This window comes from Vidua macroura, chromosome 17 (assembly GCF_024509145.1).
Source record: "Vidua macroura isolate BioBank_ID:100142 chromosome 17, ASM2450914v1, whole genome shotgun sequence".
Classification (NCBI taxonomy): domain Eukaryota; kingdom Metazoa; phylum Chordata; class Aves; order Passeriformes; family Viduidae; genus Vidua; species Vidua macroura.
In genome coordinates, this window is record NC_071587.1 from 5732457 (window position 1) to 5751663 (window position 19207).

The 19207-nt window shown below is 48.6% G+C and overlaps 1 protein-coding gene across 2 annotated transcripts in view; it reads left to right on the top strand.

Moving 5' to 3' along the window:
- Nucleotides 1-14674, top strand: part of TOP1 (DNA topoisomerase I) — a 65837-nt gene extending 51163 nt beyond the window's left edge. For both annotated transcript variants that reach the window (XM_053992970.1, XM_053992971.1), the window contains 12 exons: nucleotides 2305-2426; nucleotides 3081-3203; nucleotides 4621-4808; nucleotides 5439-5583; nucleotides 6620-6763; nucleotides 7787-7972; nucleotides 9491-9559; nucleotides 10169-10283; nucleotides 10982-11109; nucleotides 12195-12289; nucleotides 12989-13138; nucleotides 13276-14674. In XM_053992970.1, the coding sequence (XP_053848945.1) occupies nucleotides 2305-2426; nucleotides 3081-3203; nucleotides 4621-4808; nucleotides 5439-5583; nucleotides 6620-6763; nucleotides 7787-7972; nucleotides 9491-9559; nucleotides 10169-10283; nucleotides 10982-11109; nucleotides 12195-12289; nucleotides 12989-13138; nucleotides 13276-13378 (1568 nt within the window). In that variant the 3' untranslated portion in view covers nucleotides 13379-14674. The remainder of the gene's footprint in view (nucleotides 1-2304; nucleotides 2427-3080; nucleotides 3204-4620; nucleotides 4809-5438; nucleotides 5584-6619; nucleotides 6764-7786; nucleotides 7973-9490; nucleotides 9560-10168; nucleotides 10284-10981; nucleotides 11110-12194; nucleotides 12290-12988; nucleotides 13139-13275) is intronic.
- The last annotated feature ends 4533 nt before the right edge of the window (nucleotides 14675-19207 follow it).

The window sequence follows — 19207 nt, forward strand, 5'->3', positions numbered from 1 at the left end:
TTCTTTCTTAGGGTTTGATAAGAACTGATACAAAGTTGGAAATTGTTTTCCTGTACTGAAAAACGCATGATCTCTGCTGTTGTCTAGAGAAGGGGAGGGGCAGATTGCACTGTGCTATCCCTTGGTGCAGACAGCAATAAGCTCCTCGTTTCTCCAGCCATCTATTTCACAGAGCCTCTGCAGGGATTTCTGCAACCTCTGCCTCTGTCATCACAGAAATTCATCAATAAGCTCAACAGACATGGGCTGGGCAGGGAGGGGGTCTGACAAATAAAGACATCCCATAAGTCTTCCTTGAGAAACTAGGCAAAAAATCAGATGTCTGATTTACACAGCAGCTGCTGAGAGCTTCTGTGTGTGCTCACAAGGCATTGTCTCATTTCAAGATGATCCCAGGGTGATTTGTAGAGCCCAGTAATGAGGCTGTGGCTGGCCAGCAGCCGGCTCACACCGGAGGAATCTGTTCTTGGCCTAGGGATTCACTGCCTGCTTTCATCTCACATAGAAACTGCTGGGGCTCTTGGAAGTGTCTGCGATACTGTCTCAGGGAAGGAGCTTGAAATGCCAAAGCCATCCTTTTTCAGTGCCTGTGGGTTAACCAGTCACTGCTCCTAGGCCAGAGGTGGTTCCAGCTTGCCCATTTTTTCTTTAGATGGGGCAAGATAAGAATGTAGGTGGTGGCAGCTGCAGTCGTGGCCATGGGGTTTCTTCTGCTCGTTATGTCCCCTGGTTGCTCTCTGGTTTTCAGTTTTAAATCAGGTAACTAATATTCATGCCTCTGCAATAAATTCTTTCTTTACCAGCTCTGTCACTGAGAGCCTTTTCAAAACTTTGTGGAGAAAAAAAAGAAAAGGAAATTGTTTCCAATGAAATATATTCTAAAGGGATTAGATAAAGGTGACTGAGCCTTCAGCTAGCTGGGAAAAATATCAGACATTTTAGCCCCATAACATGTTACTAACTCAATAGCCTCTGTCAAGCTGAAAGTGCAGCCTGGAAAAACAGTTTCCCTTGCTGTCTCTCCCTTCCCCCATTTCCTGTTATAAGCAAACAAATGCTGTATTTTAGGTTACAGCTTAAAAATTGGCAGAGTTACTGTTGGTTTAATTTAATTGTGGAATATTCTCAGATCATTGGGAGGACATTTTGCTAAGTCCTGTTTTACGAGGCTTTATAGATCCTGAGGCTTTATAGCTGACTCCCATGCTTTAATTTTAGAGATGATGCAACTTTTGAAAATATGTAGTAAACCCAAAGCGTGATTTTTTTTTTTTCCAAGAACACAGATTGAACAGTTTCTTGTGTTCACTTGTGTGCAGTAAAATGGTTGTTAAAAATCCCCAGGTATTGACAGCCAAGCATTGGAACTTGAAATATTTCTTGCAGCTAAACTAGCTGGAGATGTGAGGTGCATGCAGAATCCTTCAGAGGGATCACTGGCACCCCACATTTCATCAGGAATTAAGTCAGGACCAAAAAATGCTCAATAAGAATGTTGGATGTTGAATCCACGGCCTCGATGCAGCAGCAGCCTCTTTCCTTGTGCTTCAGTCTCCCCTTGCAGCAATTCCACTTTGTGCTGCAGTCGTGCAGAGAAGCTGGAATGTGACCCCTCCATTCACTGACAGCTCAGTCTTTCTTAAAAATGACTGCCTTTTGAGCCTGCTTTGGAGATGCAGGAGTGCATTCCCACAGCAGAGGGAACAATTAGCAGAACCCTGACACGTTTCCTTGCAATGAGGGAGAGTTCAATATTTGGCATCTCTTTCCAGCCTATTTGTAGTGTATCAAGAGGAAGGGCTCTTCCTGCCTACAAGTAGCTACAGGCTGGAAGGGGTGTTCCAAGGTGGAGTCTGTCTGTGCACTGAAAAGGAATACAGGGACTGTATTTCCCATTTGTCTGAGTGCTGGAATATGAAATTTAATAAAATCCCTGCCTTTTTGACATCAAACAGCAGTGTCTCCCCAGGAGCATGCCCAGCACGGGGGTGGCTCAGCAGAGGGTTTCCTGCAGCAGGCCTTTTCCCCTTCCTGCCCTGCAGCCCAGACCTGCCTCACATCAAATTGCTGTTGCTTTTTTATTGTTTAGATTCCAGAGGATATTTTTAAAAAAATGTTTGTGGTGGAAGTCAAGCAGTTGTGCTCCTCTGTTTCCTTTGTCCATTCAAGTTGCTGTATTATGTAACATTTTAAGACAAACTTCTCTGTAGCAAAAATATAAAGCTTTAGGGTAGTTACTATGTTCTCTTTATGACTTTGATTCCTGTTTGCCATTTTCTTTAAGAAGAAAACCTTTCTTTGTAGGTAAAGTCATGAAGCTGAGTACCAAAGCAGAAGAAGTTGCCACATTCTTTGCAAAAATGCTTGATCATGAGTACACTACAAAGGAGATCTTCAGGAAAAACTTCTTCAAGGACTGGAGAAAGGTATGCACGTAGTCCTGGGCTGCAGTGACTGTGGGCATGGCCAGTGTCTCCTCAGCACTGACCAGAGAAAAGGGGCTGCTGTTCCATGCACACAAAGTTTCCCATTTATCCTGTAGTTTCACCAGGAAAGACCCTACCATAAATACCTTTCTAAACCAACAAAGTCAGGTTCCTCTGTTGCAGCACCATGGGGTGTAGCTGACTTGCTTGGTATGTGCCTTGTGTAAGAGCCAGATTTACTAGAAGGAAACCTCTTCCAAAGAACTAAAACAGAGATGTTCCCTTCAGTCATCAGCCATAACAGCAAGCCTTTAGATAAGTTTGGTGCAGTTTTCCTGGAAATATTTCTGGGTTTTTCTCCCCATCCCTCAGCAGTCCCAGTCAGGGTGTGGGAGTTCTTTGGAAAGCATTACCCAGTGCTTGGGGAGATCAGAACCCTGCAAGGCCAATGCTCCATAGGATCTGCTGCCTGTCCTTTCCTCTCTGACCTCAGCTGGAGTGAGCCTGTGCAAGAATTTGGGGGTACTTGGTGGGGGGGTTATTGTGAGAACCTGCCTGTTGTTCCTGTTTAGGCTGCCTGCAGTAGGGTGAGCTCTGCTGTGCATGAAAACTCTGTGTGTGTGTAAACTTAAATCCCTGCTTTCTTTCTGCAAGGAAATGACCTCTGAAGAGAAGAGCACTATCACCAGCCTCAGCAAGTGTGACTTCACCCACATGAGCCAGTATTTCAAAGCTCAGTCGGAAGCTAGGAAACAGATGTCCAAGGAGGAGAAACAGGTACCAGCGGGAATTCTAGGAGGCTTTGTGGTTGTAAACATCTCTGTGCAATCATTCCCCTCGCTGAGCATACGTCAGTGTTTTTCACCAGCTTTCAGATTATTGCTTCCATGTGAACGTAGGAGTGTGCACTGTGCAGCTCAGGTAGGGCAGAGCACTGTGTTTACAGCTGAATCTTCATCCTGACTTGAAATGATATTGATAGGGCTGATCCTGCTTAGGGAAAGAAAGTAACTGCTTAAGTAAAGTTAAGTAACTGCTTAAGTCAATTAAGAGAATCAGAGGTGCTGCCTCTGGGTTCATTGGTCCCTGGGAAATAATGAGCAGGGGATAGTCAGTTAAGGATGTCTTAGATCAGGATGGGGGAAAGGATGCAGCAATGCCATTAGTGAATAAAATGAGTGAAGAAATCTTAAACATCAAATAATGCTGCTTTTTGAATAAAAAAATAATTTTATTATCCAGTAGCATGGCTACAGTGTCTCATAGGTTAAGAATTAAATTAACTGCCATGGATGTTAGTAGGTGGAAACTTTTCCCAAGTTCTCAGTTGGTCTTCTGCAATGCTCTAGTAGTTGTCCTCTGAATGAAGGATCTAGCAGCTTGGAATTACAGCCTTTGGGATCAGAGGGATCCCATCAAAATAGAGAGCCCTTGTCTTCCTGCTGTTTCCGTTTGATAAATGTGGGTGAGCCCTTCAGTTCCTGTCCATGGTAGCTCTTAAAATGGAGCAGAAATGGCCTTTTCTGTTTCTTAGCTGGTGCAGCAGTGCTGTCTGTGGTCAGATGTTTTATTTTGAGCTGCAGTGTTTTTATTTTTCCTTCTATATAATTAGAGTTCAGACACAGAAGTATGCAGTGAAATCTCAGCACATTCTTTCTTAGAAGACTGTGTTCTGCTTGTGAAACCATTTGCTGACACAGGCTTGACATGCAGCAGCCTGGAGACATTCCTTTGCCTGCTTTCTGATGCTGAGTTCAAACTGAAATCTTTTATACACAGAATTTTTATACATAAACAACAAGATAGGAAGTCCAGTGGATGTCAAATGCTCAGTATAAAATAAAAGTAGCAGTACTGTGCTGGGGGTACCCTTGAAGCCGAGATATATGGATAGAGATACATCCCTCTATTGTGGCAAAACTGTAGCTGCCTTCACCAGCACTGATCTGTTTCCCACAAATACAACTTTTCAGAGAGATTTCACACATTTTTTCCCTTTTTCCAGTTTGTGCTGTGTGCATTTTATGAATGCTTTTCTGGCCAGTCTGATACACTTGCCATGATGGGGATCTGTTTTTTGCTTGGGTCTTCAGCCTTGGTGTGGCGTAAATATAAAAATTTTTCAAGTCTTGGCATATAAAGGTGCGCGTGGTGCTGCTTGTGCCATATCATCTTTGCTTTTGGCTTTTCCCAGAAAATCAAAGAGGAGAACGAGCGGCTATTGAAGGAGTATGGTTACTGTGTGATGGACAACCACAAGGAGAGGATTGCCAACTTTAAGATTGAGCCCCCAGGTCTCTTCCGAGGTCGTGGGAACCATCCCAAAATGGGGATGTTGAAGAGGCGCATCATGCCCGAAGACATCATCATAAACTGCAGCAAGTGAGCACTGCATGCTTCATACCTTGGCTTTGCTTTCTAGAGCTCATTTTTTAAAACCCTGTATAAGTTGATACTCAAACATGTAGGATTAGGGATGCAGCTTATCTTGTTCTCGTATGGATAAGAAACTGAGTCATACAAGCAAAGACTGAGCAAGGCAATCATGGGTTTCATGCAGAACTTTTCCAACATATTTTCTTCCTCACGCCTACAGCCTACATCTGCCTAAAATGCCTTTCCTGATAGTATTTCCAGAAAATAATTTTCTTACGTATAGGTTGCCCTACCTTGTCTTGCATGATGTTGAAGGATAAGGTTTGGTGGGCTTTTCTTCACTCTCTCTAGTCCTCGTAAGTGTCCACACTATTACATACAGTGTTCACAAATCAAAACTGGTCCTAGCAATTACAGTATAATTCTTCAGCAGGTAATGTTGGTAGCAGTTACATTCCTGATCTTTGTTCATTTTGATTTACTTGGTTTCCTGTTTGTACAGATAATGCACTTCTGTTGCCTCAGTTCCTTCTCCTACACTTTCTTTGTGTAATGCTGTTTATTGCTGTCTCTGTTTTGATGCTGGTGGGATTTTCTTTAACTAGCTTTTATGGTCTGTTTTCTAATTTTCTGTAGGGATTCCAAAATCCCTGCCCCTCCACCAGGACACAAATGGAAGGAGGTTCGGCATGATAACAAGGTGACCTGGCTGGTGTCATGGACTGAGAACATCCAAGGCTCTATCAAATACATCATGTTGAACCCTAGCTCAAGAATTAAGGTAAAGATGCAGTTAAAAAAGCAAAACCAAAGCAATCTTCATGGTCATGTTTCTGAGAAGCAAATGTAGCTCATGGTTTAGGAGAGAGACAGGAGGTAATGCTGTACCTGGCTCTTTCATCCTACAGTGGTTGAAAAACATAGGGAAGCTTCTGTGCTTGTGTTCCCCTTGAAAAGAGAGGATAGAGTTACTGCCCAGGAGAGCAGGTGAAATCTGGAAAATGTCTCCTGAAAAGCATTGTGTCATTTCTAGTAGGAATCCTTTAACCTGTGTAAACCAAAAAGGAAACAATTTATCCAAGAATAGTCTTGCTCTGGTGGATATTTCACGTACATTTGGCCTTAACTTCCCCTGCCTGGTATTGTAGTGAAGTTCTAACCATGGGTTGCTAATTAGTTGTTTGTGAAATTAAAAACCTGGCCAGGCTCCTGGCTGAGAAGGCTGGTAAGGAGCTCATGACTGAAGGAAAACAAACTCCTGCTGTGGGAGCAAATACCCAGTCTGTGGATCAAGTCCATGAAAGCAAGAATTAAAGCTCCTTTCATGAAGTCTTTTTCTGAGAGATTTTTTCCTGGATTGGAAACAAGGAGTTTGTCTTACAAATAGAGGAGGAAAAATATCTCTATTCCTTGTGAATTCCTGCCCTCTTTTTGCTGTGTCTTGAATATATAATAATGATGATGAACTGTTGATGTTGCTTTTGCCTTTTATGGGTATTTAATTACACAGCTGAAAGAACATAAGTGCCATCTGAATAAAACAAAGGAAACCATTTGTATTTTGAGAAGCAGGGAAGATGTGTCTTTTATGTCTCTCTCTAGTTGCTTCCATGGAAGTATTTAATATCATGGAAATCTGAATGACCTGCAGCTGTGTGGCAGCACAGTGTGAAGCTGAGCTGTGCAGCAGCAGCATCTCAGTGCTTTTGTACAGCGAGACTGTTTGCCACACACGGGCTTGCAAAGCCTTGAGATGCACATTGGAGCCAATCCTCTGCCTGCTCTGTAGTGCTGACCCTGTTCCAACTTCCCTGCAGGGTGAGAAGGACTGGCAGAAGTACGAGACAGCTCGGAGGTTGAAGAAGTGTGTAGATAAAATCCGGAATCAATACCGAGAAGACTGGAAATCCAAAGAGATGAAAGTACGGCAGAGGGCTGTGGCACTGTACTTCATTGATAAGGTGAGGCTCCTTCCTTGGCTCCTCTTGCCTTCCCTGTCCTGCTGGGAATACTTGGGAATGCTGTGTGTTTGTCTTGAAGGCAGAATTGAGCCCAGTTACTAAGGTATCCTGAGACTTCCTGGTGGGCAGGCTCCTTTTCCTTCCCATTACCTGGAATCCAGAGCAATAAACTTTTGCACTAAACACGGCTATTTCAGGCAGCATTGTTCAGTTCAGGCAAAACTCACAGCCTGGTTCCAGAATCACCCAGCTGGATTAGTAGGAAGTTTGTGTGGGCCTTTAGTTGCTTCAGTTTTCCTGCTGGGAATTTCTGCTGGTTTGTCACCTCTTCAGTATGAGGTCACAGTTGTGAGGTTTTGTAATTATGCTAATTTTTTCACCATGGCATAAAGAAAACTGCACTTGTGTTGATGCATTTAAAGCAACATAAAACCAGTTCCCAGACAGCTGTTCCCTAGTAGCATATGGTGTCTTGACTAACTAAATTAACAGGGTTTGTTCAAAATGGTTTGATGTAAACCAGGGAACTTTGATGTGAATAATTGTGTTTTCATATGACCGCTGAAGATTTCAAAAGTTAGAAATTGGTTTAGCCAGCACTGTTAAAATATGTGGTTTTTATGCAGTCAAATGTAGCCTTTAGATAATTTATACAAGCCAATATTTATATAACCTGTATGCTATTTGAAATTTATTTAGTGTGCAATGAATAGGTAGGATCATAGAAGAGAACAACTGAACTGTATGAACTGTTTCAACTAGAGTTCACATGGAAGTCAATTTGATTTTTAAAAACTGACACACTTTTTGAAATTAATTTCCATTACTCTGACCTGTCTCACAGTTTGAATTACTTAATGAGCAAAAGTTGATAAACCATTCTGGCTTAAACTCTTTTAAAAAAAAGGAGATAGTCTCCTCTGGACCCTGCTGGTTCTAGGCCAGTATCTGAGGGTTTGCAGCATCTCTTTATTCTGGGTACAGTTTGAATTCCTTACCTCTCTTGTCTTGATGTAAATGTAGCTTGCCCTGAGAGCTGGTAATGAAAAAGAAGAAGGAGAGACAGCTGACACCGTGGGCTGCTGCTCTCTGAGAGTAGAGCACATCAAGCTGCATCCTGAGCTGGATGGGCAGGAATACGTGGTTGAGTTTGACTTCCTCGGGAAGGACTCCATCCGATACTACAACAAGGTCCCTGTGGAGAAGAGGGTAAGGCACCTCCACAAGCACAAGCACACACTGAATAGCACAGAGATGTGGTCAGCACAGTTTGGATGGCATTAACAGGTTGCTTTATCACTGCTCAGATACCGAGCCAGAAAATAAGTCAGTTAGTGTGACATCCTTGTGGTGTGACACAGCCCAGCAGATGAGATGTTCAGACATCTTGCAGCTCTTCCCTGTGGTCTCAGTGTGAAGAGTTGACATACAGAACTCTTAACAGCTGTGTTAGACAAGCTTCCTGGGTCTCATTCTCATGATCAGAGTTGGTTTTGTCACCTATAGATGGTGGAGTTGCAGACCCGTGTGACAAATTGCAGCATAAACAGTTCTTAAGTACTGCTGGCACTGGCAGAGCAGCAGTTTGATTGGGGCTTTGATAATAGACAGCTCTGTCACAGTGGTTTGGGTCACCTTGGAGCTGAGCCCTCACACAGTAGATCTTGATCTTGGCTGCTCCAGAGCCTATGGAGAAGGTGCACTGATACCTCTGGCCTATGACCTTGGGTGTCTGCCGGCCAAGGCTTCTTATGCCATGTTAATTCTTTTATTTCTGTCATCCACCAGTTTCAAATCTGCTGTGATTTTGACCTCATTTCAGAATCAGTCCCTGTCCAGCAGCGTGAACCTGGAGGGCACTATCCAAAATGTTTTTGTGGGTGTAACAGCTTTGCATCTGGCTCACAACTCTGTGGTCTGAGTTGGATACCCTGTATGTAATACTGTGATAATTGTCATGACAGCCAGCAATAAATGCTGGTGCCTTGAGGAGCAAAACAACTGAAAAAAAAATTAAACTACTGCTGCTCTAGAAATTAATGTGTGCTGGAATTCTTGATTCCCTGTGTAAAGAAGAAAACATATTTTTTCTATTTAAATTTATTGGTATCCCTTGGTATTTTTTCAGTTCTTAAAATGGGGAGTTGAGTATTGTAGAACTAGAAATTTTTGTATATTAGGTGTCTATGGAAGAATGTGTGTTGTTGAGAAGCTGGAGAATTAGAGCATGCAAAGCTGGGATTTGTGGTCTCTGTTATAATCAAAGATGCTTTGATTATTCTCCCTACCCCAGTGAGATGTGTTTGGGATGAAATTGTGTGAAACAATGCAGCAGGGTTTGTTTCTTGGAGCTTCAATCTGTGGGAAATGGCTCAGGGGTCTCTTGGGCACAAGTAATAATGGGAGAGTAAGGAAAAGGCAGGAGCTTTGGGGTCTCTTCCTCTGTTAGGCAGCTACACCAGAGCAGTTAAATCTCCTGACTGTAATTTTGATCCAAAGGGTGAGAGGGCATTGAAGGCTCAGGACTCCTGTTGCTGGGGAGGAACCCGCAGCACAAGCATTGCATTGAGAGATGGTCTTTGCCTGCTGGGAAGTAACACCCAGCACCATCACTGTTCCCTGAAAGCAGTTTAATGGCTCCCTGGCAGTCCTGCTTTCGTGCAATTTAGAACTGCCCAGTGCTGTCTGGTCTGTGTGCCTGATGTTCCTGGTGTTCTCTTCCTGCAGGTGTTTAAGAATCTTCAGCTGTTCATGGAGAACAAGCAGCCTGAGGATGACCTCTTTGACCGCCTCAATGTAAGCACACATAGTTCATGGTGAGGGTGGTGGAGCATCCTGAGCAGGCTTGCTCTGCACCAGGCAGTGACAGCTGCTCTGTTCCAGAAATGGTTTCAGTGAAAATTTTCTTCCAAAGCACCTCAAAGCAGTGAGAGTCTGTCTCAGTGTGGTGTCTGAATTGTCCACTGTGCCCACAGGTTCCCAAAGCGATGGGCCTTGGTCCTGGTGAGCCTGCCTGGCTCTGACCTGGGGAGGTTTTTTCAGAGTTCAGAGATGATGAATGTGTGAGGTGACAGATTTTCACATGCCATCCCTGTCTTCACACTCGGCTCTGTGGGAGCACTGTGGTGGTCCAGGCATGTTTATTGTTGCTGGAAACCAAAACCTCCACACCAAAGAAATCCTTTTTGGCCACTTGTGGTACTTGTTACCAATCTAATACTTGTTGGTTCTTTGTTCACTTCTGCTGTGGTTTCAGTCATGCTGTGGCTATTCTGTTGTGGTCGGGTCTGAGTACACCAGGTCTCAGCCATGAGCTGCACGTCTGTGTCAGCCATAGATCCAGAGGTTTCACAAACACTGTCGTCATTCCTAGTGCTCACTGCCATCTCCTTTCTGCTTCTTTAGACCAGTATCTTAAATAAACACCTTCAAGACCTTATGGAGGGACTGACAGCCAAGGTATTCCGTACTTACAATGCCTCCATCACGCTACAGCAGCAGCTCAAGGAGCTCACGAATCGTAAGTCTTGCCCCTGAAGCTGTGAGGGGAACAGATCTTACCCTGCAATACAGACCTGGCTTCCTTGGCTGAGCCACAAGCTGTGTATCTGTTCACCACTTCCTTGTTACAGTTCTCCCAGTGCAAATGTCAGGCAGCTGAGGTCTGACCAAAAATCTGCTGTCAGTCTTTTGGGGTAGTTGAGCAGCTCAGCACTGGGGCAGAACAGAACTGACTTGTGAGCACGCCAGAGTGTGCTTTCCAGGTTATGCTTACCCTTTACCAAATGTGTTTGCTTTCTGTTAGTTGTCAGGTGCTGTAGATGACAGGCAAGACAGGTGCATGTGTAACAGCCCCATGTTTCTTGGCTGCTCATGCACAACCCCTGTGAGCAGTGCTGCCTTGCACTTTGCAGCTTTACCAAGTGGGCAGGTTGGACCTGTGAAGCCCAGCGATGTCCTGGGCAGGGCGGTCCCACTGTCCCCTGCTCTGGCTGTGCTTCCCCTCTGTTGAGCTGGGGTGGTGTCAGTGGTGGTGAGGAGCATCCAGAAGGAGTTAGGGGCTGGGATGGAAGTGGCCAGGCTTGGGACTGTAGTTGGGGTGCAGTGTTGAGACTGGACACAGGAGGGGAAGGTTGGTTCTGCAGTGGCTGTGGGACACTGGCTGTGGCACCACACCCTGGAGAACTGACTTGTTCACCACTCTCCTGTCCTTCACAGCGGATGACAACATCCCAGCAAAGATCCTCTCCTACAACCGTGCCAACAGAGCGGTGGCCATCCTGTGTAACCACCAGAGAGCTCCACCCAAAACCTTTGAGAAGTCCATGATGAACCTGCAGAGCAAGGTACCTCCCTCTGCCCAGCTCTGAGGCAGCAGGGCTCCGAGTGCTGCATCTCAGGAGTCAGCATTCCTTTCCCTTGGGGTGAAAGCAGGGCCTGCTTTCCCTGTGGATTTGGTGGAATTGGTGGTGTGTATCAGATACAGGCCTGCTCAGAGACAAGCAGTGAGCTGGAAGGGGCTTCTCTGAGTTGTCTTTTGCCTCTAAAGAACAAGACCAAACCCTTTTTCTGCCCTTCATCCTATAGCTCTGTGTTCTGCTGCCTTTGAAACTTGAGAGCAGCAGTCCCTGGCTCTGATCTGTGTCCCCTAAAGAACCTGGAGTGGGCAGCCACCCCTGTTGTGTGAATCCCAGGCCACTGTCAGTGGTACAAAGTACATTATGCCCCTCTGACTTGACCTCTTCCTTTGCAGATTGTTTCTGGTGAAGGCCATGAGGTCCAAAGGGGTTAGGTCTGTTCCTGGTCTGGCTTTAGAATAACCTTCACAATAAGGAGTTCTGGTTTGGCACTGCAGTGTCCCCTGCTTCCATAACACCTAACATGGCTGCCTTCACCCTAGATCCTAGAGCTTGGGAATGTTTAAGGGGAGTGTTTGAACAGGGGCTGCAAAATGCTGAATCTCCCTGAATCCCAAACTTACTGAAGTAGAACTGCCTGAGGCATTAACACCTTGCAGTGTGTAGGATTTGAGGTTGATTCTGCTGAGGGATCAGGGATCATCCTTCCATGTAGCCATCAGAGAGCTGGTAGTGGTGGGATGCAGTGAAGGCAGACAAGCTGCCAGGAAGGGTTTGTTGGCCAGGCCAGATCGAGCCAATTCCTTGGCGTGCATGGTTGTAGCTCTGTGAGAAAGCTCCCAGCATCAGCTTGTCTTTGGAAATGAGTGAGGCCCTGTTTTCTGAGGGGGATATCTCAGCACACTTGGCTGTGCAGTGACCGGTGGCCTGATTGCTCTGCAGGAGTGGATCTGACTGCAGGTAGATTCTGAACGTGGTCACAAACTGGCTTCTGGGTCATGCTGCCCAGGGGTGACTGACACAGCTGTCAGCAGCTGGTTCTCAGTGCCACCATCTGGTTTTGCCTCTCCTAGATTGATGCCAAGAAGGAGCAATTAGCTGATGCCAGGAGGGAACTGAAAAGCGCCAAAGCTGATGCCAAGGTCCGGAGGGATGAGAAGTCTAAAAAGTAAGGCTGGTGTTACTGGGCTGTGCAATGCTCCCAGAAGGGGCCCTACACCCTGTGTTCCACTTTCCTGACCTGTGATTTGGGAATGCTTTCTTTTGCCCTTTTCATTCTGTGCATGAAGAACTGGCCACCTGCGGCGTGGTCTGACCTGTGGTTCCTGACGTGGTCACTCACGCTGAGCCCTGCCAGTGCTCACCCACCCCGCTGCTGCCCAGGACCAATGTGCAGCATTGCTGTCTTCCTGGCTTGCACAATTAATGAATTCATTAATTGCACAGGCAGCTCCCTGAGTTCCGTGCTCCCCGTTGGAAGCCCACGGCACAGACCATGTGCTGGGGCTCCGTGTGGGCTCTGCAGAGCAGCCACGGGGAGCTGAGTTACAGGAGCTCTGGAAGCAGGATCACAGCATGACTTGCTGAGGGATAGATGGGCTGGTGTGGGAGTGGGTGTAGCATCAGAACAGTTCAGGCTGTTGCTTCCAACCCTTTAAAACAAAACTGCTGCTTAAGATTCCTGCTCTGCCTCTTGGAAAATGTCAGTTCTTAATTGCATGTGCTGAGCGTGTTGTTGTCACCATCTGTGCTGACACAGCTGCCCTGTGTGGCTGGTGGCATTGCTTACCTTGAGCAGAGTCCCTTTGGGTTCCCGCAGTGCTGGCAGGGCATTAGGAATTCAGTGCTTTGTTCTTTGCCGCCCCAGGACAGTGGAGAGCAAGAAGAAAGCGGTGCAGAGGATCGAGGAGCAGCTGATGAAGCTGGAGGTTCAGGCTACAGATAGGGAGGAGAACAAGCAGATTGCTTTGGGCACCTCCAAACTCAACTATCTGGATCCCAGGATCTCTGTTGCTTGGTAAGCCCCTGCCTGGGGTGAGCTGGGGTGACCCACCCCACCCCTTCACCTCTGTCCTGTCCCCCCACATAGCAACAAGGGCAGGGTCTCTGGCCTTCCTTTTATCCCTGACTCTAACAGCATCTCCTCTCCTGCAGGTGTAAGAAGTGGGGAATTCCTATAGAGAAGATTTATAACAAAACCCAACGAGAGAAATTTGCCTGGGCTATCGACATGGCAGAGGAAGACTATGAGTTTTAACCTGTTTTTATTGAGATGAATTTTATGGGAAAAGGGAGTAGCCTGGTTTTTAGGGAGATTGATAAACTGTGAGCCTTACTTGTCCTTGGATGCTGGGGAAGGGGGAGGAAAGGGGCAAGTGAGCATCAGATAAAACAGCCAACATCTTGCAGAAAGCATAACCTGGAAATATCTTAAAGGAGCTGAGCCAGTTGTCCTATGGACAACTTATTTAAAAATGTTTCAGAGATCCAAATTCTAGCTGTCTGGTTTGTGTGGTTTTTCTCTTGAGGCAGGGCAAGTGGATGGGGGATTTGTCAACCTTCCGCCAGGCAAATTCACCATCACACTGAGAGCGTGGGAATCTTTAGCTACTGTATACAAAATCCAATTATATTGGTGCGTTTTTACAGTTAGGGTTTTGCAATAACTTCTATATTTTAATAGAAAATGGACTCCTTAACCCCTGCCCTTCCCCTCCCACCCCATTTCAGAATTTAACAAATAAACAAAATTTAAGGAACCCAACGCACCTGTTACAGCTGTCACTATAGTCATGGAAATACCCAAATCTTTTTCAATTTGTCACTTGAAACAGTCGTGGCATTGGAACATGAATTACAAATATCCACCACATTTGTTCAGAGCAAATCATGATGGGAAATCGGCCTCCTGACTTGAGTGTTCCTATTTTAAATGTGAATTTTTATTTCTTTTTAATTATTTTAAAATATTTAAACAGTTTTCTTTCTTTATGATCTTAAAGATCGTGTAGGTTTGGGAGCGGGTGGGGGGAGGGGGCCGTGTGATGGAAAGATGTGTGTGGAATTTGAGGACAAGTGAAATTGGAAACAAATGACATTCCCATCATCCTTTGTTCTGAACACATTCTGTACACTTCCAAGAATTATCTACTTTTTAGGTTTGTCAGACTGTTTTACCTTTTCCCTCCCCCTTTTTTTCTAAGCCCCACTCCCCTCTTTTACTTGAAAGATTTTATTGTGTAAAAAGAAGTTTCACAGGTCAATAAATTTCGAGGGAAATGAGCATTGGTCCAAAAAGGAAAATAATCAAGATTTTAGGGCTTTTATTTTTTTCTTTTGTAATTGTGTAAAAAAATTTTAAAAATTAAAAAGCAGAATTTTAATGTGAAACCTTTTTTTGCTATAATCATTAGTCTTAGAGGCATTGTTAGCGTAGTGTGTGTGCAAGACCATTTCCTGCAGCCTTTCCTCAACAAGTATCTTCTATTTTTATCATGAATTCCCTTTTAATCAACTGTAGGTTATTTAAAATAAATTCCTACAACTTAACTGAGTGTCGGTGTCTCTGTGTTCTTTCACCCCCAGCCCTGGATGTGAGGCCCCCCTGGTCGCTGGGCTGGGGGAGATGGTGGGCTGCAATTCCCAGCCCCAGCAGGAATTCCCTGAAGGATGTGCCCATCCCAGTGTTGCTGTGATTGTGCTGCCCCCTCTGTGGTGCCCACTGTGGCTTTCCATGCAGGCACAGCTCACAGTTTGCTTTGCCCTGGGGGAAGCCCTGCCCAGGACAGCAGAGAGCAGGAGCAGGGGGATGCAGTGAGCCCAGAGCTGCTCGTCCTGGTTTCTCTGCTGCCTTTTATTCAGCCCCAGCCCTCTGCACAGAGCAGGATGGAGGGAGGGCAGCTCCTTCCCCTTCCTGGCTGGGAAGGGCGGGAGGCTGGACAAGCACACAGGTGATGAGGCTGATGGATGCATTCTCCTCCCTGGCACTGGGAGCAGCCCTGGCCTGGTGTCCTTGGGGATTGTGCAGCAGGCACAGCCCTGGCTCCTCTGCAAGCACCTCCCTGTGACCCCAGAGCTGGGGTGGGCTCGCAGACCCCCGAGGGTGGCTCTGGGGCCAGGCTCAGCCAGCTGAGGAGCCTCTGGGCAGCCAGCCCTGAGCAGGGCTTCCTGCTGCTCGCTGCGATCTTCAGGCACTTTGTTGTGCCTGCACAAACTTGGAGTTTGGCAGGAGTTGCCGTTTGCTCTCTGGGGCCTTTCCAAGGTGCAGTGGCGAAAATGCCAGTGGAGAGGGAAAGGGGCTCATTGTGCTCCCAGCCTGCCCGTGCCTGAACAATGCAGCCTGTAAAAATATCATTTCTATTTATACAGCCCTCCTTCCCGCCTGCAGACCTGGCCCAATTATCCCCTATCTTACAAATTCCAGTATCTTGCACCGCTGAACAGGGAATTGTGGAATTCAGTGGGAGGGGATGTTCTCCCACAGAGGGGGTCCCCCACCCCAGCATTGCTGCTGGCAGATCCACCTTCTCCCTGGGCATGGTGGGGTGCTCTGGCCAGGCTGGCAGATCTGTGTCCACCTGGAAACGCAAGGCCAGGCTGATGTCCGAGGCTGGAGCGTGTTGTTGCCTCTCTGTCAGCAAGAAAGAAGGATGTTGGTGCAAAACCCACCCTTGAAAATTCACCCTGCTCCCTCCCAGTGCTGGGGAGCACAGGCTCTGTCCTGGGCAGGGGGCTGAGGAGGGTTTAATCGGTGGTTTTGCCTGTGGCACAGCATGGTGAGGACCACACACCCCACGCTTTCCATGGAGAATTCCCAGACCCCATTGACTCACTGTGCAAACAGAAAAATGGCCACAAACGTGCCACATCCTGTCTTGCATCCCTCCGCTGCAGCTGCCTGCGCTCGCCTGCCCCAGTGCCACCACCCCCACAACGGGGCCTATGTTTGGCAGCCAGGGAAACTGAGGCAGCAGTGACATGACCGGTGGAGAGGGCACAAATGTAGCTTTGAACTGGACCTTGTGCAGCACAGGCCCATAGACAGGGAGGGCCTGGCGGCCAGGGGGAGGTGCAAAACCCTGCAGGATGCAGCCCCATCCCCCTTGAAGTCTTAAGGATTCCAGGGTTGAAAATTGAAACCAGGTGAATTCGATATTAAAAAAGTGTGTGCGCAACACTGGGGAGTGGGGACATGGAGCTGCAGTGGGCTTCTCACCAGGTGCTGGCTGCCACCCAGAGGGAACTGGCAATGCCTGGCAGGGGCAGGGGCTGTGGGGGAGGCAGCCTGCGGGCACGGCTTTGCCCAGCTCCTCGGAGAGCGTGCGGCACCGGGCCGGCACCGCGCCAGCATCCGCAGCAGCTCCACGGCCCCGGGCGGCTCTGCTTTCCATCCCCGGCACAGCACTGCGCTGTGTCTGCCAACACCAGCCCGGGCAGCTCCGCACCGCCTGCCCTGGGGGCCTTCCACATCCTGCTCCCTGCAGCACCACGGAAGCTCTTCCCCCGTGGTGATTTTCTCGGCCGGTGGTGTCTTCACCCAGCCCAGGCAACACAGAGCAGGCAGGAATGAATAAATAACCCGGAGAGAGGCATCTCTCCCAGGGACTGCACCGCTTCGGTTGAGTATCAGGCACCTCCTCTCAGTGCGTGGTCCCCAGGGCAGGAGAGGGACGCATCCGTTCCCAGACACTGGGCAGAGGGGTGCTGGGCACTTGCCTGTGGGGTGGGCTCGGAGTGCTGTGTCCCTGGATTTTGTTCCCGGGCCTTGAGCATGCCTGGGGCTGTCCTTAAGCCAGAGATCACCTGGCCATTGGCCTGGTCCCGGTGGGAGGATGCAGCTGCACCACGAATCCTGCAGGATATGGGGGATGGCATCCCGTGCTTCGGAACTCTGAAGGGGGAGGTGTGGGGCCACTCCGAGGGGAAAATCCCCCTTTTCCCTGAGGCGTTGGCAAGGGGAGATTGCAGAACGCGCAGGCTTCCACAGCCACATGATGAACACGGTCCAGGGAATTTCTTCAAAAGCAAAACAGGAACATAATGGAAGTTTTTGCTGCCCTGAGGGGTGGGGATGATTGTTCACAGCCTGGCTGGTACAGGAGCTGGGACCACCAAATGGGGCTGACAGGCAGCAGGCACACAAGGGCTGTCAAATTTCCTGTGCTGTCAAATTAAACAGAGGAATTCCTTGGCATGCAGCATCTTAGACACAGAGAGCTAATGCAAGGCTAAAAGATGATCAGTCAAACTTAGAAAATAAAAAATAACCATTGCAAACAGCTCATTGTCAAACATCCTCCATGTGCTGGCCTCGCCACCCCGAGCTCCGAGCTGAGGATGCACCTTGCCGGGTGCTCTCCATCAGCAGGAACAGGCAGTGTTTGGGAACAAGGGAGTTACCTTTTCTGCTTCTTCGATGGCCACACTCCATTCTCAGGTTTTGCCCTCAAAAACAAGGGTGTGCCCATAATGCTCAGCTATTTCAAGACCACTGGGAGCCGGCTGCTTCCTGCCGGTCCCAAGTGAGGCCATTACACAAGCCAGGAGCCACTTCCCCGGCGGCCACGGCAGCTCACCCTGAAGAGAATGAGGCCCAGAGTGCTGTGCCAGCACCGAGCCCAGGCTCCAGTAGCTGTGCCAGCCCCGAGCCCTGGCTCAGCTGAGCACACCCCCAGCATCCTTACAGTGCTGTCGTACACTGCTCATTTCTATCAGGGCAGGTTTAGGCTCTCACCTTGCCTGTTTGATGCCCAGGTGCCAGGTAGGATCCTAAACGACCTTACAGGGCTCCTACCGTGTGTGGACATGTGTGTGCTGGGGAACGTCCCTGTGGAGGCAGGTGGAGCAGTAGGACAGACAGAGCTGCTCACACGTGGAATCCACTCAGGGATGGGCCCCTCACTAAGAAGATGATGCCCATCCCAGTCCCAGCTGTGAGCTGGGGGGGTGAGATAAGGGCTGCTGAGCACAGGCTGCCTTGCCATGGGCCTGTGGACACGTGTGTGTACGTGTGTCTATTCACAGCATCATGAAGTTTGGAAAAAAGAAAAACATCATAGGATCAATAAAGTTGGAAAAGTCCTCTAAGATCATCAGGTCCAAGCATTAACCCATATTTATACATTTATACATATAAATGGGAAAGCCTGAGCACCGTGTGCCATGGGGTGTCCTGACGTAAAGGAGGGGAAGAAGGTCAATGGCACACAGAAAGGGAAATCACAGGCTTTAACCACATGAATGGAGCAGACTGCACTGAAACGCTTCCCAATTCAGCCACTTATCCCCTCGCCAACCCTGCTTTTGTGTGGTCTCTAACCCTGTTTTTTTGTGGGGCCAGAGAGCAGCTGGAGAGTGTCCAGTGACCCCCGGCTCCCTACAGGTCCCCCAGCGGCGGGATGCCACAGGCCACCCTGCAAGCCCGGTCCTGCTTTCCATGCCAGCACGGAACCAGCTGGGATCTGTGTGGAGGAAACTACAGCAAACGCAGACCCGGCTTCATCAAGAAGCCACACCATGGTGCCAGCCATACAGAGGGCTCTGTCCCCAGGAAAAGCCACCGTGGGATGCGATGTTGGGACTCCGCATGTGCCACCTCACACAAACCCTCCTGTGGGTGCCGGGGCCCTAGGGTATCCTGTGGGCTGTGTGGGCCACGGGAGACCTGCGGGGTGCAGAGTGGTCCCCCAGGCGTGCCATGGGGTGCAGAGCCCCCCGGCCCCCCAGGCGTGCCGTGGGGTGCAGAGCCCCCCGGCCCCCCAGGCGTGCCATGGTGCGGAGGGTCGCGCGGTTCCCAGGCGTGCTGGGTGGTCTGTGGCACTGGCATCCCGCACCACGAGGGGACCCGCTGCGCGGGGATGCTCCGGCCCCCGGGCGGGCAGAGCCGGGTGCGCGTCCCCGCCGCGCTGCGCGTCCGCGCCCGCCCCCGCGCCGGCAACGCTCCGCCCCTTCCCCTCCCTCCTCCCTCCTCCTTCCTCGCTCCTCCTCCTCCTCCCTCTCCTCCTCCGCCTCCTCTGCTCCCCTCCCGCGGTGGCGGCGCGGGGCGCGGCGGGGCTCGGGCGCTCCCGCTCCCCTTTGTTCGCCGCGC